Below are 20,501 nucleotides of genomic sequence, written 5' to 3' on the forward strand. Positions count from 1 at the left end.
CTCTCTCGCTGCCTTTATATTTAGGTCCATAGATATGAGAGAGAGAGAGAGAGAGAGAGAGAGAGAGAGAGAGAGAGAGAGAGAGAGAGAGAGAGAGAGAGAGAGAGAGAGAGAGAGAGAGAGAGAGAGAGAGAGAGAGATTATTACAGTTATACACCAGGTGGCAGTAAAGCGTACGGCCATCACACCAGAAGAAGAGGCGGCGGAACAGAGCGATGGACGGGTCACACACACACACACACACACACACACACAGCGCTGAGAGGCGCGCGCTGAACGTGTGAACATGTTCGGCTGCGTTTTGAGAAGAATGTGCTGGAAGAGAGGGGGCGCGCGCAGAAGCGTGTGCACGACACAGCCCGAGGTGCGCGTCAGATTCGCTCCGAGTCCCACAGGTGAAACTAAACATTAAAGTGATAAATGTTGACTCGCAGCTTCTAGTGTTGAGTGTTTACAACGCTCTGCTGATGCTCAGGGTTTCTTCATCTCGGAGGACTCCGCACGGCTCTCTATAACGCCCTGTTCGCCAAGCAGCGACGCGGCGCGTTCATCCTGCGGCTGGAGGACACGGACCGCGCGCGCCTGGTGCCCGGGGCCGCGGACGCGATTGAAGACATGCTGGAGTGGGCAGGTACGCGCTTCAATGCACACGGCTGTCCTGCCTGACCACGTGAATGCGCATGAGCATGGACTGCTTAAACCCGGCGCTCCCGCGCATGAGCACGAGCACTTGGTTTATTTTAAAGTTACCATGAGATCGAAATCAAGCCACGCCCACATTTGATCTGAATCGCATCATCAGAAGTAGTGACCTCAAGAGTTATGGAATAGGTCACCCAACTTCAGCCTCCATTTACCCGTGTGTGTGTGTGTGTGTGTGTGTGTGTTGCAGGAATCCCCCCAGATGAAAGCAGCCGCAGAGGAGGACATTATGGGCCGTATGTTCAGTCCGAGCGGTTGCAGCTCTACTCACAGGCCGCATCATCGCTGCTGAACACAGGCCACGCCTACTACTGCTTCTGCACCAATCAGAGGCTGGAGCTGCTGAAGAGAGACGCCCAGCGGAGTGGACACGTACCGCGGTAAACACACACATACACACTCAGAGGGTTATAATAGAATATAATAAGATTATAATCTGTTCTGAAGGATAGGGTTAGTGATGGCGAAGTGAAGCTTTCTGAACCAGTGAAGATTTTAGCAAATTTGTATCAGAAAAAGGTTCATTACTCAAAGCTTTTCAAATCAGAGCTCGATGAGGACCTCTGCTGGTGAAAGTGAGGTATTTTGATAGTTTTGCAATCTTAGAAGCAAAAAAATTTATAAATAGATGGATGGATGAATAAATGAATGAATATATACATATATTCCTAGTAACTCAACCCAATAAAGTTAATAATTTGTATTGTGAATGTGGAAATTTTTCCTGATAAATCGACGATAAATCGCGTGTCTCTCTTTCGCGGGTACGATAAGTCACGTGTCTCTCTTTCGCGGGTACGATAAGTCACGTGTCTCTCTTTCGCGGGTACGATAAGTCACGTGTCTCTCTTTCGCGGGTACGATAAGTCACGTGTCTCTCTTTCGCGGGTACGATAAGTCACGTGTCTCTCTTTCGCGGGTACGATAAGTCACGTGTCTCTCTTTCGCGGGTACGATAAGTCACGCGTCTCTCTTTCGCGGGTACGATAAGTCACGTGTCTCTCTTTCGTGGGTACGATAAGTCACGTGTCTCTCTTTCGCGGGTACGATAAGTCACGTGTCTCTCTTTCGCAGGTACGATAAGTCACGTGTCTCTCTTTCGCGGGTACGATAAGTCACGTGTCTCTCTTTCGCAGGTACGATAAGTCACGTGTCTCTTTCGCGGGTACGATAAATCGCGTGTCTCTCTTTCGCGGGTACGATAAGTCACGTGTCTCTCTTTCGCGGGTACGATAAGTCACGCGTCTCTCTTTCGCGGGTACGATAAGTCACGCGTCTCTCTTTCGCGGGTACGATAAGTCACGCGTCTCTCTTTCGCGGGTACGATAAGTCACGCGTCTCTCTTTCGCGGGTACGATAAGTCACGCGTCTCTCTTTCGCGGGTACGATAAGTCACGTGTCTCTCTTTCGCGGGTACGATAAGTCACGTGTCTCTCTTTCGCGGGTACGATAAGTCACGTGTCTCTTTCGCGGGTACGATAAATCGCGTGTCTCTCTTTCGCGGGTACGATAAGTCGCGTGTCTCTCTTTCGCGGGTACGATAAGTCACGCGTCTCTCTTTCGCGGGTACGATAAGTCACGCGTCTCTCTTTCGCGGGTACGATAAGTCACGCGTCTCTCTTTCGCGGGTACGATAAGTCACGCGTCTCTCTTTCGTGGGTACGATAAGTCCCGTGTCTCTCTTTCGCGGGTACGATAAGTCACGTGTCTCTCTTTCGCGGGTACGATAAGTCACGTGTCTCTTTCGCGGGTACGATAAGTCCCGTGTCTCTCTTTCGCGGGTACGATAAGTCACGCGTCTCTCTTTCGCGGGTACGATAAGTCACGTGTCTCTCTTTCGCGGGTACGATAAGTCACGTGTCTCTCTTTCGCGGGTACGATAAGTCACGTGTCTCTCTTTCGCGGGTACGATAAGTCCCGTGTCTCTCTTTCGCGGGTACGATAAGTCACGTGTCTCTCTTTCGCGGGTACGATAAGTCCCGTGTCTCTCTTTCGTGGGTACGATAAGTCACGTGTCTCTCTTTCGCGGGTACGATAAGTCCCGTGTCTCTCTTTCGTGGGTACGATAAGTCACGTGTCTCTCTTTCGCGGGTACGATAAGTCACGCGTCTCTCTTTCGTGGGTACGATAAGTCACGTGTCTCTCTTTCGGAGGTACGATAAGTCACGCGTCTCTCTTTCGCGGGTACGATAAGTTCCGTGTCTCTCTTTCGCAGGTACGATAAGTCACGTGTCTCTCTTTCGCGGGTACGATAAGTCACGTGTCTCTCTTTCGCGGGTACGATAAGTCACGTGTCTCTCTTTCGCGGGTACGATAAGTCACGTGTCTCTCGCGGGTACGATAAGTCACGCGTCTCTCTTTCGCGGGTACGATAAGTCACGTGTCTCTCGCGGGTACGATAAGTCACGTGTCTCTCTTTCGCGGGTACGATAAGTCACGTGTCTCTCGCGGGTACGATAAGTCACGTGTCTCTCGCGGGTACGATAAGTCACGTGTCTCTCTTTTGCGGGTACGATAAGTCACGTGTCTCTCTTTCGCGGGTACGATAAGTCCCGTGTCTCTCTTTCGTGGGTACGATAAGTCACGTGTCTCTCTTTCGCGGGTACGATAAGTCCCGTGTCTCTCTTTCGTGGGTACGATAAGTCACGTGTCTCTCTTTCGCGGGTACGATAAGTCCCGTGTCTCTCTTTCGTGGGTACGATAAGTCACGTGTCTCTCTTTCGCGGGTACGATAAGTCACGTGTCTCTCTTTCGCAGGTACGATAAGTCACGTGTCTCTCTTTCGCGGGTATGATAAGTTGCGCGTCTCTCATAGACCAGAGATGTGGAACAATTGCAGCATACAAATGTATATAAAAACAGTAAAATACTGATCATATGGGAGGACAGCAGACGGCCAGCCGTCTCTCTTTCGCGTCACGCGTCTCTCTTTCGCGGGTACGATAAATCACGTGTCTCTCTTTCGCGGGTACGATAAGTCACGTGTCTCTCTTTCGTGGGTACGATAAGTCACGGGTCTCTCTTTCGCGGGTACGATAAGTCACGTGTCTCTCTTTCGCAGGTACGATAAGTCACGTGTCTCTTTCGGGGGTACGATAAGTCAAGTGTGTCTCTTTCGCGGGTACGATAAGTCACGTGTCTCTTTTTCGCAGGTACGATAAGTCACGTGTAGCTCCTTCGCGGGTACGATAAGTCACGTGTCTCTCTTTCGCAGGTACGATAAGTCACGTGTCTCTCTTTCGCAGGTACGATAAGTCACGCGTGTCTCTTTCACAGGTACGATAAGTCACGTGTCTCTCTTTCGCAGGTACGATAAGTCACGTGTCTCTCTTTCGCGGGTACGATAAGTCACGCGTCTCTCTTTCGCGGGTACGATAAGTCACGTGTCTCTCTTTTGCGGGTACGATAAGTCACGTGTCTCTCTTTCGCGGGTACGATAAGTCACGTGTCTCTCTTTCGCGGGTACGATAAGTCACGTGTCTCTCTTTCGCGGGTACGATAAGTCACGTGTCTCTTTCGCGGGTACGATAAGTCACGCGTCTCTCTTTCGCAGGTACGATAATTCACGTGTCTCTCTTTCGTGTGTATGATAAGTCACGTCTCTCTTTCGTGGGTATGATAAGTCACGTGTCTCTCTTTCGCGGGTATGATAAGTCGCGCGTCTATAAAAACAGTAAAATACTGATCATATGGGAGGACAGCAGACGGCCAGCCATACACACAGGCGCCATCTTCTAACGATTTCGGAATGATTTCCGAACGATAAGTCACGCGTCTCTCTTTTGCAGGTATGATAACCGCTGTCGGCATCTGCGGCCGGAACAGGTGCAGGAGAAGCTGGCTCTCGGCACTCCTCATGTGGTTCGCTTCCGGCTGGCTGTTGGTGCGGAGCCGTTCCAGGATCTGGTGTTCGGCTGGACTCGTCACGAGGTGGCGGCGGTGGAGGGCGATCCGGTCATCCTGAAGGCCGACGGGTTTCCCACCTATCACCTGGCTAGCGTGGTGGATGACCATCACATGCGCATCAGTCACGTGCTGCGCGGCTCGGAGTGGCTGATCTCAACAGCCAAACACCTGCAGCTGCACCATGCGCTGGGCTGGAGCCCGCCGGCCTACGCTCACCTGCCTCTGTTGCTCAACCGCGATGGAACCAAACTCTCCAAACGGCAGGGCCAGATCTTCCTCCAGCGCTTCAGAGAGCAGGGCGTGTTGCCGGAGAGTCTGCTAGACCTCATCACACACGCCGGATCAGGCTTCAACAGTCAGTCTGATCTCATTCTATAGTGCTTAAAAACACAATATAATCTATATAAATTATAATAAAACACACACACATTCTTACTCTCATGAACTCAAGGCTGGACTATTGTAATCCCCTACTGGGTGGTTGCCCTGCTCTCTTAATAAACAAACTCCAGCTGGTCCAAAACACTTCCATCCACAAGTAGTAAACCTACAGTTAGTACATGCGTACATGATCTCAAGGCTAGATTATTGTAATGATCTACATTTATATTTAAATGTAATCATTTAGCAGACACTTTTATCCAAAGCGACTTACAAAAAGCGGAGAGCAATAAAAGCAACGAAACAAACTAGGCCAACAACCTGTAAGAGCTGTAAGAAGTCTCAGGTAATCAAGCACAGTTCACAAACATTTTTTTGTTTGTGACAAACAAAAAGAACATTTAATGGATAGTTAAGTGCTAGTCTTTATTGGTCAGGTGCAGTTGGAAAAGATGTGTCTTAAGATGTTTTTTGAAAATGGCTACAGACTCCGCAGCACGAATTGATATCGGCAGGTCATTCCACCAGGTGGGAACGGTCCAGGAAAAGGTCTGTGAGAGCGATTTCATGCCTCTTTGGGATGGAACCACGAGGCGTCGCTCACTCACAGAACGCAAGCTTCTGGAGGGTGTGTAAGTCTGAACAAGCGACTCTAGGTATATTGGTGCAGAGCCAGTGGTTGCTTTGCACCAGTGCCATGAATTTGATGCGAGCAGCCATTGGCAGCCAGTGCAGTCTGATGAAGAGAGGCGTAACGTGAGCTCTCTTCGGCTCATTAAAGACCACTCTCGCCGCGGCATTCTGGATCAGCTGCAAGGGTTTGATAGTGCATGCTGGAAGCCCAGCCAGAAGAGCATTACAATAGTCCAGTCTGGATAGAACAAGAGCTTGAACCAGGAGTTGTGCAGGCTGTTCTGATAGGAAGGGTCTAATCTTTCTAATGTTGTATAAAGCAAATCTGCAGGACCGGGCTGTTGCAGTAATGTGGTCAGTGAAGTTTAACTGGTCATCAATCACGACTCCAAGGTTCCTGGCTGTCCTGGATGGAGTTATGGTTGATGAACCGAGCTAAATGGAGGAATTTTGATGAAGTGCTGGGTTGGATAGTGTGATATAAGTGTGTGGACAACAAGTAATTGTGTCTTTGCCAGATTAAGTTGAAGCTTCATCCAGTCAGAAATTAAGTCAGAAAAAATTAGCTCGAGCTAAAACCCGGTACTATGCATCTCTCCCTTTGAGGTTAATGTTTATTGTACTATAAAACTATTAAAACTAATTTTTAAAAAAAGTCTGTCAGGCAGGCAGGGATACGAACACCAACTGTAGGATCATCTGGTTGAAATGAGAAGTAGAGTTGAGTGTCATCAGCATACGGCATTTCAGAATGTTTGTAAACAATCGGCACCCAGGTGGCAGAACGCGAGCGGCTTCTCCTTACACACTGAAGAGATCCAGCCGGCTACTGTACACGGTTACATAGTTAAGAACATTGTTGTTGATTAAAGTTGAAACTATGATGAAAACGTGTTGTGTTTGGGGTTACGCCGTCAGATATACCACAAAAGGTGTAGGATTGTATCGATTTCCTTCAGAAAAAATTTAATATATCCAGCAAAACCTGTGGGTGAGGAGGCTAAAGCGAGTGGACGTCGTCAAAAGTGGCGCTACAGAAGTATTCTCAAAACGGTCCATCTACAAAATCATAGCAGAGCATAATTATCTTCAGCAGGGGAAATTCATGACTAATATTAGGAAACTTTAGATCTCTTTTAAAGATCGAACTCATTGCCAGTTACTGCCTGAAGTAAAAGTAGGAAGAGACAGAACTTCTAGTGTCATGTAAGCTACTGATCGAATGTCAATGGAAGAAATAGGAAAAGCAAAACATAGTTGTAGGCTGATGGATGGCCACACTGGCTTCATTATCACCGTGAGTTTAGTTTGAGTGAATGCCTAACGTTAGCGGAGTAGCACTAGTCTACAGCATGCTACGCTATCCTTTTGACCGTCAGAAGCTCACGTCTGTGCCATGATGCCATCTGATCCGACCCCGACCGAGCAACAGAAAACCATCATAGCCTTTTTTAGTTAGATAACAGGGAAATAGACCATCTACGATAGCCTACCACATTATAATTCAAACAGCATCAGTCACTAAAATAACTACTCAATGTAGGCTGAAGCTCATTTAAAAATTATGGTATTAGACTAGCACAACATCTACTGGAGCAAGGTTAGGCATTTCATGTATTGCTATCTCCTGAATTAATTAATCAGTCCCTCAATAATCATGTTAACTATGTCTGAATCCCAAGCAATTTACCCCAGTAGCTAGATGATGTGACTTAAGCCCCTTTCACACTGCACGTCGGACCCGAAATATTCCCGGAACATTGCCGGGTCACCTTCTGTGTGAAAGCAACCACGTCCCGGGATTGATTACCGAATTCGACCCGGGTCGGGGACCTAGTAATATTGCGGTATTCGACCCGGGACGAACGCTGTGTGAACAAAAGCCGAAACTAATGCCGCAATGTGTACGTAGTTATCGTGCGACTCCTAGAGCTTGTTTTTTTCAATAACACAACCCTGCAGTGCCAGAAGAGCTCGTCGGTGTTTTAAACGCAGAGAGTGTTCGTATACAAAAGAAACAAAAATTAAACAAGCAGAAATGAGCGCAAACTGGACACAAGTCGAGACCACGGAGCTCCTTACTATCCGCGCCGAAGCGGAGATCGCTCGCCGTTATACGTCACATCAGGATGTCACGTGTCAACTCGACCCGGGACCGTTACGGGTTGTGGGTGAAAGCGCACATATTACGGTATTTTGCTGGCAGTGTGAATGGACCAAATCTAGCGACCCTGGAACAAATGCCGGGTCGCATTATCCGTGTATTTGCCAGAATCACAGTGTGAAAGGGGCTTTAGACACTTCACCTCTCCATGACACCCTGTAGGACCTACCAGAGAGGTAAGACCTGAACCACTGGAGAGCAGATCCTGAGATCCCCGTCTTCTTAAGTGTTGACAGGAGGATCTGGTGGTTAACTGTGTCAAAAGCAGCAGACAGATCCAGCAGGATGAGCACTGAGGATTCAGTCGAGTGGCCGCTTTTGAAGCCGGATTGGTTGTTGTCTAGGAGGTTGTCCCGTTCAAGAAACATAGAGAGTTGATTGAACACAACTCGCTCAAGGGTCTTTGCAATGAAAGGCAGAAGGGATACCGGTCGGTAGTTTTCTAAAAGTGCTGGATTCAGAGAGGGTTTCTTAAGCAGTGGGGTTACCCGAGCCTGCTTAAATGCTGTGGGAAAGGTTCCCGTGTGAAGAGAAGTGTTGACAATGTGAGTGAGTGCAGGAGTGATTGAAGAAGAAATGGCCTGAAGGAGGTGAGTGGGTATAGGATCAAGTTTGAGTTTAGAAATATCTGCCTCGGAGAGAAGGATGGAAGCGTGTTCGTGTTAGTTGTTGAGATGTGCGTGTCAGTTTGTGGTGAGGAGAACTGTTTGCTGATGAAGAAGGTTTCGGTTGAGAAAAATGATGCAAATTCATCAGCTGTAAGAGTTGATGAAGGAGGGGGAGGAGTGGGACAAAGAAGAGAGGAGAATGTTTTAAAGAGTGTGCGAGAGTCAGAGCAATTGTTGATTTTGTTGTGGTAGTATGGAAACGTTTGTAAAGAAAGAAGAGAGAAGACTATATTTCCGCTATTTCCTCTCTGCCGCCCTGAGTCCAGAGCAATGTTCACGGAGAACATCAGACAGCCAGTAGCGTGGAGCAGTAGCGTGTAGACAAGGTCTAATTGGTTACCTGATTTGTGAGTAGCCGTAGTAGATACTAACTTGTTAGAGTGGTGAAGTCTGTGGCTAGGTGTTTATCAAGATGGATGTTGAAGTCAATTAGCAGAACCAGAGGAGTTCCATCCTCAGAGAAGCTAGAAAGTAACACATCCAACTCCTCCACAAAGTTACAGAGGTGACCTGGAGGACGATAGACCACTACCACATGGATTTTAACAGGGTGAGCAATAGTGATTGAGTGCGATTCAAATGAACTGCCCGATAGAGATGGTAAGGGATCATATTTCCAATCATTTGAGATAAGCAAACCACTACCACTACCCCCACCCCTCCCAATAGGCCGAGGAGTGTGTGAAAAAGTTAAATTGGTTGAGAGGGCTGCAGGAGTGGCAGTGTCCTCTGGTTTGATCCAGGTCTCAGTTAGGGCCATGAGGCTGAGCTGAGAATGAGACGAAATAAAGTCTGCTTTGTTTACAGCAGACTGGCAATTCCAATAGAGATTTGAAAGCACATGGTGAATACAGATCAGAGAAATAACCAGATGAAACGCTCTTCGTTCAAACGCTCCAGTCTTCATGCTCGGTGGTCTTCGCGCTCGGCGCTATTTCACGCCTGGCCGTCTTCACGCTCGGCGCTATTTCACGCTTGGCCGTCTTCACGCTCGGCGCTATTTCACGCTTGGCCGTCTTCAGGCTTGGCCGTCTTCAGGCTCGGCCGTCTTCGCGCTCGGCGCTATTTCACGCTTGGCCGTCTTCAGGCTCGGCTGTCTTCGCGCTCGGCGCTATTTCACGCTTGGCCGTCTTCAGGCTCGGCCGTCTTCACGCTCGGCGCGATTTCACGCTTGGCCGTCTTCAGGCTCGGCCGTCTTCGCGCTCTGCGCTATTTCACGCTTGGCCGTCTTCAGGCTCGGCCGTCTTCACGCTCGGCGGTCTTCGCGTTCGGCGCTATTTCACGCTTGGCCGTCTTCAGGCTCGGCCGTCTTCACGCTCGGCGGTCTTCGCGCTCGGCGCTATTTCACGCTTGGCCGTCTTCAGGCTCGGCCGTCTTCACGCTTGGCCGTCTTCACGCTCGGCGGTCTTCGCGCTCGGCGCTATTTCACGCTTGGCGCTATTTCACGCTTGGCCGTCTTCAGGCTCGGCCGTCTTCAGGCTCGGCCGTCTTCACGCTTGGCCGTCTTCACGCTCGGCGGTCTTCGCGCTCGGCGCTATTTCACGCTTGGCGCTATTTCACGCTTGGCCGTCTTCAGGCTCGGCCGTCTTCGCGCTCGGCCGTCTTCGCGCTCGGCCGTCTTCGCGCTCGGCGCTATTTCACGCTTGGCCGTCTTCAGGCTCGGCCGTCTTCACGCTCGGCCGTCTTCACGCTTGGCCGTCTTCAGGCTTGGCCGTCTTCACGCTCGGCGGTCTTCAGGCTCGGCCGTCTTCGCGCTCGGCGCTATTTCACGCTTGGCCGTCTTCAGGCTCGGCCGTCTTCACGCTCGGCGCTATTTCACGCTTGGCAGTCTTCAGGCTCGGCCGTCTTCGCGCTCGGCGGTCTTCGCGCTCGGCGCTATTTCACGCTTGGCCGTCTTCAGGCTCGGCCGTCTTCACGCTCGGCGGTCTTCGCGCTCGGCGCTATTTCACGCTTGGCCGTCTTCAGGCTCGGCTGTCTTCCCGCTCGGCGCTATTTCACGCTTGGCCGTCTTCAGGCTCGGCCGTCTTCACACTCGGCGGTCTTCGCGTTCGGCGCTATTTCACGCTTGGCCGTCTTCAGGCTCGGCCGTCTTCACGCTCGGCGCTATTTCACGCTTGGCCGTCTTCAGGCTCGGCCGTCTTCACGCTTGGCTGTCTTCACGCTCGGCAGTCTTCAGGCTCGGCTGTCTTCGCGCTCGGCGGTCTTCGCGTTCGGCGCTATTTCACGCTTGGCCGTCTTCAGGCTCGGCCGTCTTCACGCTCGGCGGTCTTCGCGTTCGGCGCTATTTCACGCTTGGCCGTCTTCAGGCTCGGCCGTCTTCACGCTCGGCGGTCTTCGCGTTCGGCGCTATTTCACGCTTGGCCGTCTTCAGGCTCGGCCGTCTTCACGCTCGGCGCTATTTCACGCTTGGCCGTCTTCAGGCTCGGCCGTCTTCACGCTTGGCTGTCTTCACGCTCGGCCGTCTTCACGCTTGGCCGTCTTCACGCTTGGCTGTCTTCATGCTCGGCGGTCTTCGCGTTCGGCGCTATTTCACGCTTGGCCGTCTTCACGCTCGGCGGTCTTCGCGCTCGGCGCTATTTCACGCTTGGCCGTCTTCAGGCTCGGCCGTCTTCACGCTCGGCCGTCTTCACGCTCGGCCGTCTTCACGCTCGGCCGTCTTCACGCTTGGCCGTCTTCACGCTCGGCCGTCTTCACGCTCGGCGCTATTTCACGCTCGGCGCTATTTCACGCTTGGCCGTCTTCAGGCTCGGCCGTCTTCACGCTCGGCCGTCTTCACGCTCGGCGCTATTTCACGCTCGGCGCCATTTCACGCTTGGCCGTCTTCAGGCTCGGCCGTCTTCACGCTTGGCCGTCTTCACGCTTGGCTGTCTTCATGCTCGGCGGTCTTCGCGTTCGGCGCTATTTCACGCTTGGCCGTCTTCACGCTCGGCGGTCTTCGCGCTCGGCGCTATTTCACGCTTGGCCGTCTTCAGGCTCGGCCGTCTTCACGCTCGGCCGTCTTCACGCTCGGCCGTCTTCACGCTTGGCCGTCTTCAGGCTCGGCGGTCTTCGCACTCGGCGCTATTTCACGCTTGGCCGTCTTCAGGCTCGGCCGTCTTCAGGCTCGGCCGTCTTCACGCTCGGCCGTCTTCACGCTCGGCCGTCTTCACGCTTGGCCGTCTTCACGCTCGGCCGTCTTCACGCTCGGCGCTATTTCACGCTCGGCGCTATTTCACGCTTGGCCGTCTTCAGGCTCGGCCGTCTTCACGCTCGGCCGTCTTCACGCTCGGCGCTATTTCACGCTCGGCGCCATTTCACGCTTGGCCGTCTTCAGGCTCGGCCGTCTTCACACTCGGCGCTATTTCACGCTTGGCCGTCTTCAGGCTCGGCCGTCTTCAGGCTCGGCCGTCTTCACGCTCGGCCGTCTTCACGCTTGGCCGTCTTCAGGCTCGGCGGTCTTCGCACTCGGCGCTATTTCACGCTTGGCCGTCTTCAGGCTCGGCCGTCGTCAGGCTCGGCCGTCTTCACGCTCGGCCGTCTTCACGCTCGGCCGTCTTCACGCTTGGCCGTCTTCACGCTCGGCCGTCTTCACGCTCGGCGCCATTTCACGCTTGGCCGTCTTCAGGCTCGGCCGTCTTCACGCTCGGCGCTATTTCACGCTTGGCCGTCTTCAGGCTCGGCCGTCTTCAGGCTCGGCCGTCTTCACGCTCGGCGCTATTTCACGCTTGGCCGTCTTCAGGCTCGGCCTTCTTCACGCTCGGCCGTCTTCACGCTCGGCCGTCTTCAGGCTCGGCGCTATTTCACGCTTGGCCGTCTTCAGATTGGCCGTCTTCGCGCTCGGCGCTATTTCACGCTTGGCCGTCTTCAGGCTCGGCCGTCTTCACGCTCGGCGCTATTTCACGCTTGGCCGTCTTCAGGCTCGGCCGTCTTCACGCTCGGCGCTATTTCACGCTTGGCCGTCTTCAGGCTCGGCCGTCTTCACGCTTGGCTGTCTTCACGCTCGGCCGTCTTCACGCTTGGCCGTCTTCACGCTTGGCTGTCTTCATGCTCGGCGGTCTTCGCGTTCGGCGCTATTTCACGCTTGGCCGTCTTCAGGCTCGACCGTCTTCACGCTCGGCCGTCTTCACGCTCGGCCGTCTTCACGCTCGGCCGTCTTCACGCTCGGCCGTCTTCACGCTCGGCGCTATTTCACGCTCGGCGCTATTTCACGCTCGGCGCTATTTCACGCTTGGCCGTCTTCAGGCTCGGCCGTCTTCAGGCTCGGCCGTCTTCACGCTCGGCCGTCTTCACGCTCGGCCGTCTTCACGCTCGGCGCTATTTCACGCTCGGCGCCATTTCACGCTTGGCCGTCTTCAGGCTCGGCCGTCTTCACGCTCGGCGCTATTTCACGCTTGGCCGTCTTCAGGCTCGGCCGTCTTCAGGCTCGGCCGTCTTCACGCTCGGCGCTATTTCACGCTTGGCCGTCTTCAGGCTCGGCCTTCTTCACGCTCGGCCGTCTTCACGCTCGGCCGTCTTCAGGCTCGGCGCTATTTCACGCTTGGCCGTCTTCAGAATGGCCGTCTTCGCGCTCGGCGCTATTTCACGCTTGGCCGTCTTCAGGCTCGGCCGTCTTCACGCTCGGCGCTATTTCACGCTTGGCCGTCTTCAGGCTCGGCCGTCTTCACGCTCGGCACTATTTCACGCTTGGCCGTCTTCAGGCTCGGCCGTCTTCACGCTCGGCGCTATTTCACGCTTGGCCGTCTTCAGGCTCGGCCGTCTTCACGCTCGGCACTATTTCACGCTTGGCCATCTTCAGGCTCGGCCGTCTTCACGCTCGGCACTATTTCACGCTTGGCCATCTTCAGGCTCGGCCGTCTTCACGCTCGGCACTATTTCACGCTTGGCCGTCTTCAGGCTCGGCCGTCTTCACGCTCGGCGCTATTTCACGCTTGGCCGTCTTCAGGCTCGGCCGTCTTCGCGCTCGGCGCTATTTCACGCTTGGCCATCTTCAGGCTCGGCCGTCTTCAGGCTCGGCGCTATTTCACGCTTGGCCATCTTCAGGCTCGGCGCTATTTCACGCTTGGCCATCTTCAGGCTCGGCCGTCTTCAGGCTCGGCCGTCTTCAGGCTCGGCGCTATTTCACGCTTGGCCGTCTTCAGGCTCGGCCGTCTTCAGGCTCGGCCGTCTTCACGCTCGGCCGTCTTCACGCTCGGCGGTCTTCAGGCTCGGCCGTCTTCGCGCTCGGCGCTATTTCACGCTTGGCCGTCTTCAGGCTCGGCCGTCTTCACGCTCGTCTGTCTTCGCGCTCGGCGCTATTTCACGCTTGGCCGTCTTCAGGCTCGGCCGTCTTCACGCTCGTCTGTCTTCGCGCTCGGCGCTATTTCACGCTTGGCAGTCTTCAGGCTCGGCCGTCTTCGCGCTCGGCGGTCTTCGCGCTCGGCGCTATTTCACGCTTGGCCGTCTTCAGGCTCGGCTGTCTTCCCGCTCGGCGCTATTTCACGCTTGGCAGTCTTCAGGCTCGGCCGTCTTCGCGCTCAGCGGTCTTCGCGCTCGGCGCTATTTCACGCTTGGCCGTCTTCAGGCTCGGCAGTTGCCCTGCTCGTTTAATAAACAAACTCCAAAACGGTCCAAAACGCAGCAGCTCGAGTTCTTACTAGAACCAGGAAGTATGATCCTATTAGTCCAGTTCTGCCAAAAATATATCCAAACGCGTTTGCCTTTAGACTAAACACGTGATGCTTACGATGCTTATGTGCCTTCACCGATCTCACAGATTCACATTCTCTCACTCACTCACTCACTCACTCACTCACTCACTCACTCACTCACTCACTCACTCACTCACTCACTCACTCAAACACACAGACACACAGACACATGCGCACACAGAAAATGCCTCAGATCATTAAACGTGTGTCAGATGATCAGATGTTTGTTTCTGCAGATAATCGGATCGGTAGACGTCTGGATGAATTAATTGAAGAGTTTAACATTTCCAAGATCACGACACACTCCGCTCTGCTGGATCTGGACAAATTAGACGAGTTCAACAGGTTCGCTTCATTCTCTAAATAAAACTCCAATTACACTTTCCTATCCCGTCACTGTAAGTCTCTTATTAATCAGATGATAGTCCTATCAGGATTAGTGCTAAGAGTGTGTGTGTGATAGACGAGTGTGGTCTGAGAGTGTGTGATAGACGCGTGTGGTCTGAGAGTGTGTGTGATAGACGAGTGTGGTCTGAGAGTGTGTGTGATAACCGCGTGTGGTCTGAGAGTGTGTGTGATAGACGAGTGTGGTCTGAGAGCGTGTGTGATAGACGAGTGTGGTCTGAGAGTGTGTGTGATAACCGCGTGTGGTCTGAGAGTGTGTGTGATAGACGAGTGTGGTCTGAGAGTGTGTGTGATAGACGAGTGTGGTCTGAGAGTGTGTGTGATAACCGCGTGTGGTCTGAGAGTGTGTGTGATAGACGAGTGTGGTCTGAGAGTGTGTGTGATAGACGAGTGTGGTCTGAGAATGTGTGTGATAGACGAGTGTGGTCTGAGAGTGTGTGTGATAGATGCGTGTGGTCAGAGTGTGTGTGATAGACGAGTGTGGTCTGAGAGTGTGTGATAGACGAGTGTGGTCTGAGAGTGTGTGTGATAGACGCGTGTGGTCTGAGAGTGTGTGTGATAGACGAGTCTGGTCTGAGAGTGTGTGTGATAGACGAGTGTGGTCTGAGAGTGTGTGTGATAGACGAGTGTGGTCTGAGAGTGTGTGTGATAGACGAGTCTGGTCTGAGAGTGTGTGTGATAGACGCGTGTGGTCTGAGAGTGTGTGTGTGATAGACTAGTCTGGTCTGAGAGTGTGTGTGATAGACGAGTGTGGTCTGAGAGTGTGTGTGATAGACGAGTCTGGTCTGAGAGTGTGTGTGATAGACGAGTCTGGTCTGAGAGTGTGTGTGATAGACGAGTGTGGTCTGAGAGTGTGTGTGATAGACGCGTGTGGTCTGAGAGTGTGTGTGATAGACGCGTGTGGTCTGAGAGTGTGTGTGATAGACGCGTGTGGTCTGAGAGTGTGTGTGATAGACGCGTGTGGTCTGAGAGTGTGTGTGATAGACGAGTGTGGTCTGAGAGTGTGTGTGATAGACGCGTGTGGTCTGAGTGTGTGTGATAGACGCGTGTTGTCTGAGAGTGTGTGTGATAGACGAGTGTGGTCTGAGAGTGTGTGTGATAGACGAGTGTGGTCTGAGAGTGTGTGTGCTTCTGAGAGTGTGTGATGATGCTTACAGGAGTTAGTGTGTGTGATAGACGAGTGTGGTCTGAGAGTGTGTGTGATAGATGAGTGTGGTCTGAGAGTGTGTGTGATGATACTCACAGGAGTTAGTGTGTGTGGTTTGTGACGCAGGGTTCATCTGCAGCGCAGGATTGAGGATCCGCACATGTGTGTGCATCTGCAGGACGAGCTGCGTCAACGAGTTCTTCACACACACGGCTCAGATATCAGCGACCACACAGTCCTGGAGCCGCAATACATACAGAGAGTCCTGCAGCTGCGCAAGGTACAGAACACTGTGTGTGTGTGTGTGTGTCTCAGGGCCACATCAGTTCTCTGCAGGAGCTGCTGGATCGCTCATACTCTTACCTGTGTGTGTGTGTGTGTGTGTGTGTCTCAGGGCCACATCAGTTCTCTGCAGGAGCTGCTGGTTCGCTCATACTCTTACCTGTGTGTGTGTGTGTGTGTGTCTCAGGGCCACATCAGTTCTCTGCAGGAGCTGCTGGATCGCTCATACTCTTACCTGTGTGTGTGTGTGTGTGTGTCTCAGGGCCACATCAGTTCTCTGCAGGAGCTGCTGGATCGCTCGTACTCTTACCTGTGGATTCGTCCTGTAGTGTCTCTGCAGCAGCTGAAGGACGAGAGCGCAGAAGCAGCCCACATCACAGCGGCCGTCATACAGTCAGTCGCTTACACCTGGGTGTGTGTGTGTGGGTGTCAGCAGTGTGTTCACTTGTCTCTGTGTGTGTTTGTTTGGGCTTAGGCTGGTTGGAGCCGGTGGCTTCTTGTCCACAGAGCAACTGAACCGTGAGCTGAAGCTGATGGCCAGCAGAATAAACACCAGATACAGCAGCGTGATGAGAGTACTGAGACTGGCTCTGAGTGACCAGCAGGTGTGATGACACACACACACACACACACACACACACACACACACACACACACACTATACTCACACCAGATACAGTAGCGTGATGAGAGTACTGAGACTGGCTCTGAGTGACCAGCAGGTGGGAAGACACACACTATACTCACACACACACACACACACTATACTCACACCAGATACAGCAGCGTGATGAGAGTACTGAGACTGGCTCTGAGTGACCAGCAGGTGTGATGACACACACTATACTCACACAATATACTCTCACACACTATACTCACTCACACACACACACTATACTCTCACACACTATACTCAGACCAGATACAGCAGCGTTATGAAAGTACTAAGACAATACTCACACACACTTGCTGTACTCAGGCTATACTCACACACACTCGCTGTACTCAGGCCATACTCACACACACTCGCTGTACTCAGGCCATACTCACACACACTTGCTGTACTCAGGCTATACTCACACACACTCGCTGTACTCAGACTATACTCACACACACTCGCTGTACTCAGGCTGTACTCACACACACTCGCTGTACTCAGGCTATACTCACACACACTCGCTGTACTCACACACACTCGCTGTACTCACACACACTCGCTGTACTCAGGCTATACTCACACACACTCGCTGTACTCACAGACACTCGCTTTACTCAGACTATACTCACAAACACTCGCTGTACTCAGACTATACTCACACACACTCGCTGTACTCAGACTATACTCACACACACTCGCTGTACTCAGACTATACTCACAAACGCTCGCTGTATTCAGGCTATACTCACAGACACTCGCTGTACTCAGGCTATACTCACACACACTCGCTGTACTCAGGCTATACTCACACACACTCGCTGTACTCAGACTATACTCACAAACACTCGCTGTACTCAGGCTATACTCACACACACTCGCTGTACTCAGACTATACTCACAAACACTCGTTGTACTCAGACTATACTCACACACACTCGCTGTACTCAGGCTATACTCACACACACTCGCTGTACTCAGACTATACTCACACACACTCGCTGTACTCAGACTATACTCACGCACACTCGCTGTACTCAGGCTATACTCACACACACTCGCTGTACTCAGACTATACTCACACACACTCGCTGTACTCAGACTATACTCACGCACACTCGCTGTATTCAGGCTATACTCACACACACTCGCTGTACTCAGACTATACTCACACACACTCGCTGTATTCAGGCTATACTCACAGACACTCGCTGTACTCAGGCTATACTCACACACACTCGCTGTACTCAGACACACTCGCTGTACTCCGACTATACTCACACACACTCGCTGTACTCAGACTATACTCACAGACACTCGCTGTACTCAGGCTATACTCACACACACTCGCTGTACTCAGACTATACTCACACACACTCGCTGTACTCAGACTATACTCACGCACACTCGCTGTACTCAGGCTGTACTCACAGACACTCGCTGTACTCAGGCTATACTCACACACACTCGCTATACTCACACACACTCGCTGTACTCAGGCTATACTCACACACACTCGCTGTACTCAGGCTATACTCACACACACTCGCTGTACTCAGGCTATACTCACAGACACTCGCTGTACTCAGGCTGTACTCACAGACACTCGCTGTACTCAGGCTATACTCAGACACACTCGCTGTACTCAGGCTGTACTCACACACACTCGCTGTACTCAGACACTCGCTATACTCAGGCTATACTCACACACACTCGCTGTACTCAGGCTATACTCACACACACTCGCTGTACTCAGACACACTCGCTGTACTCAGACTATACTCACACACACTCGCTGTACTCAGACTATACTCACGCACACTCGCTGTACTCAGGCTATACTCACACACACTCGCTGTACTCAGACTATACTCACGCACACTCGCTGTATTCAGGCTATACTCACACACACTCGCTGTACTCAGACTATACTCACGCACACTCGCTGTACTCAGACTATACTCACACACACTCGCTGTACTCAGACTATACTCACGCACACTCGCTGTACTCAGGCTATACTCACACACACTCGCTGTACTCAGACTATACTCACGCACACTCGCTGTACTCACAGACACTCGCTGTACTCAGGCTATACTCACACACACTCGCTGTACTCAGGCTATACTCACACACACTCGCTGTACTCAGACACACTCGCTGTACTCCGACTATACTCACACACACTCGCTGTACTCAGACTATACTCACACACACTCGCTGTACTCAGACTATACTCACGCACACTCGCTGTACTCAGGCTATACTCACACACACTCGCTGTACTCAGACTATACTCACGCACACTCGCTGTACTCACAGACACTCGCTGTACTCAGGCTATACTCACACACACTCGCTGTACTCAGGCTATACTCACACACACTCGCTGTACTCAGACACACTCGCTGTACTCCGACTATACTCACACACACTCGCTGTACTCAGACTATACTCACGCACACTCGCTGTACTCAGGCTATACTCACACACACTCGCTGTACTCAGACTATACTCACGCACACTCGCTGTACTCAGACTATACTCACGCACACTCGCTGTACTCAGGCTATACTCACACACACTCGCTGTACTCAGACTATACTCACGCACACTCGCTGTACTCAGGCTGTACTCACAGACACTCGCTGTACTCAGGCTATACTCACACACACTCGCTATACTCACACACACTCGCTGTACTCAGGCTATACTCACACACACTCGCTGTACTCAGGCTATACTCACACACACTCGCTGTATTCAGGCTATACTCACAGACACTCGCTGTACTCAGGCTATACTCACACACACTCGCTGTACTCAGGCTATACTCACACACACTCGCTGTACTCAGGCTATACTCACACACACTCGCTGTATTCAGGCTATACTCACAGACACTCGCTGTACTCAGGCTATACTCAGACACACTCGCTGTACTCAGGCTGTACTCACACACACTCGCTGTACTCAGGCTGTACTCACACACACTCGCTGTACTCAGGCTGTACTCACACACACTCGCTGTACTCAGGCTATACTCACACACACTCGCTGTACTCAGGCTGTACTCACATACACTCGCTGTACTCACACACACTCGCTATACTCAGGCTATACTCACACACACTCACAGCAGTAATGTTATCATTAACACTTGCTCTTCTCTCCGTCTGCAGAAGGGCCCCAGTGTGGCGGAGATGATGCTTTCTCTGGGTGAGCAGGAGGTGTGTGTTCGTCTTCAGAGCGCTCTAGAGTCCTGACTGGAACCAACCACTCCATCTGTGCTGAGTAAAGTGGATATAAACCCTGACCTGGGTTTGATCAGTGTCTGCGGTTCTGTGCTGAGTAAAGTGGATGTAAACACTGATCTCTGGCTCCTGGGTTAGATCAGTGTCTGCGGTTAGACGACAGACGCTTGTGTTCGTTGTGTTGCTGTCAGTCTGTGTTTTAATCGGAATCATCATAATGTACTTGAAATAAACAGTACTGTTTACAAACAGTTGCCAAAGGAAACATTTCTCATTTTCATTTATTTCACTTAAAATAACTGAAACTAAAACTGAAATACAAAAAAAACGAAACAGCAAAAATACAACAAAAAACATGTAGTATCACTGAAATAACTCACCAGAGGTTTAAGAGACTCGTGATCCTACAGAAAAGACTGGTTGATCCCAAATGATAAACCCTACGATGAAATGTTTACTTTATGGTGCAGATCCAGAAATGAAGGAACAAGCTGCTTCAGTTCTGCTTAAGAAACAGACCAGATTTGAACTCTGATCATTTTCTCAACTTCCCATAAATAGCAGGTAAAGAATTGAATAGTTTCTTGCATCAGCACTGCACCAATACAAACACGTTACAGTCACAGACAGAAATA

The 20,501-nt window shown here is 51.8% G+C and overlaps 1 protein-coding gene across 5 annotated transcripts; it reads left to right on the forward strand.

The window, feature by feature from the left end:
• The first annotated feature begins 167 nt into the window (after positions 1–167).
• ears2 (glutamyl-tRNA synthetase 2, mitochondrial) lies at positions 168–20,131 on the forward strand. 5 transcript variants are annotated; one of them, XM_067440426.1, is made up of 11 exons: positions 170–395; positions 476–631; positions 893–1,082; positions 4,491–4,963; positions 14,357–14,465; positions 15,799–15,952; positions 15,988–16,036; positions 16,197–16,347; positions 16,430–16,559; positions 19,795–19,896; positions 19,954–20,131. In XM_067440426.1, the coding sequence occupies exons 1-10, from the start codon at positions 287–289 to the stop codon at positions 19,876–19,878; spliced, it is 1,605 nt and encodes a 534-aa protein (XP_067296527.1). In that variant the 5' UTR covers positions 170–286; the 3' UTR covers positions 19,879–19,896; positions 19,954–20,131. The 5 variants fall into 5 exon arrangements, 3 of the variants coding, with proteins under 3 accessions (XP_067296527.1, XP_067296526.1, XP_067296528.1); XR_010904651.1 differs by having other exon boundaries at positions 15,988–16,115; positions 19,795–19,985; XM_067440425.1 differs by having other exon boundaries at positions 171–395; positions 19,795–20,131.
• Positions 20,132–20,501: the final 370 nt, after the last annotated feature.

The sequence above is a fragment of the Pseudorasbora parva genome, chromosome 4, assembly GCF_024679245.1.
Source record: "Pseudorasbora parva isolate DD20220531a chromosome 4, ASM2467924v1, whole genome shotgun sequence".
In the NCBI taxonomy this organism is placed as follows: domain Eukaryota; kingdom Metazoa; phylum Chordata; class Actinopteri; order Cypriniformes; family Gobionidae; genus Pseudorasbora; species Pseudorasbora parva.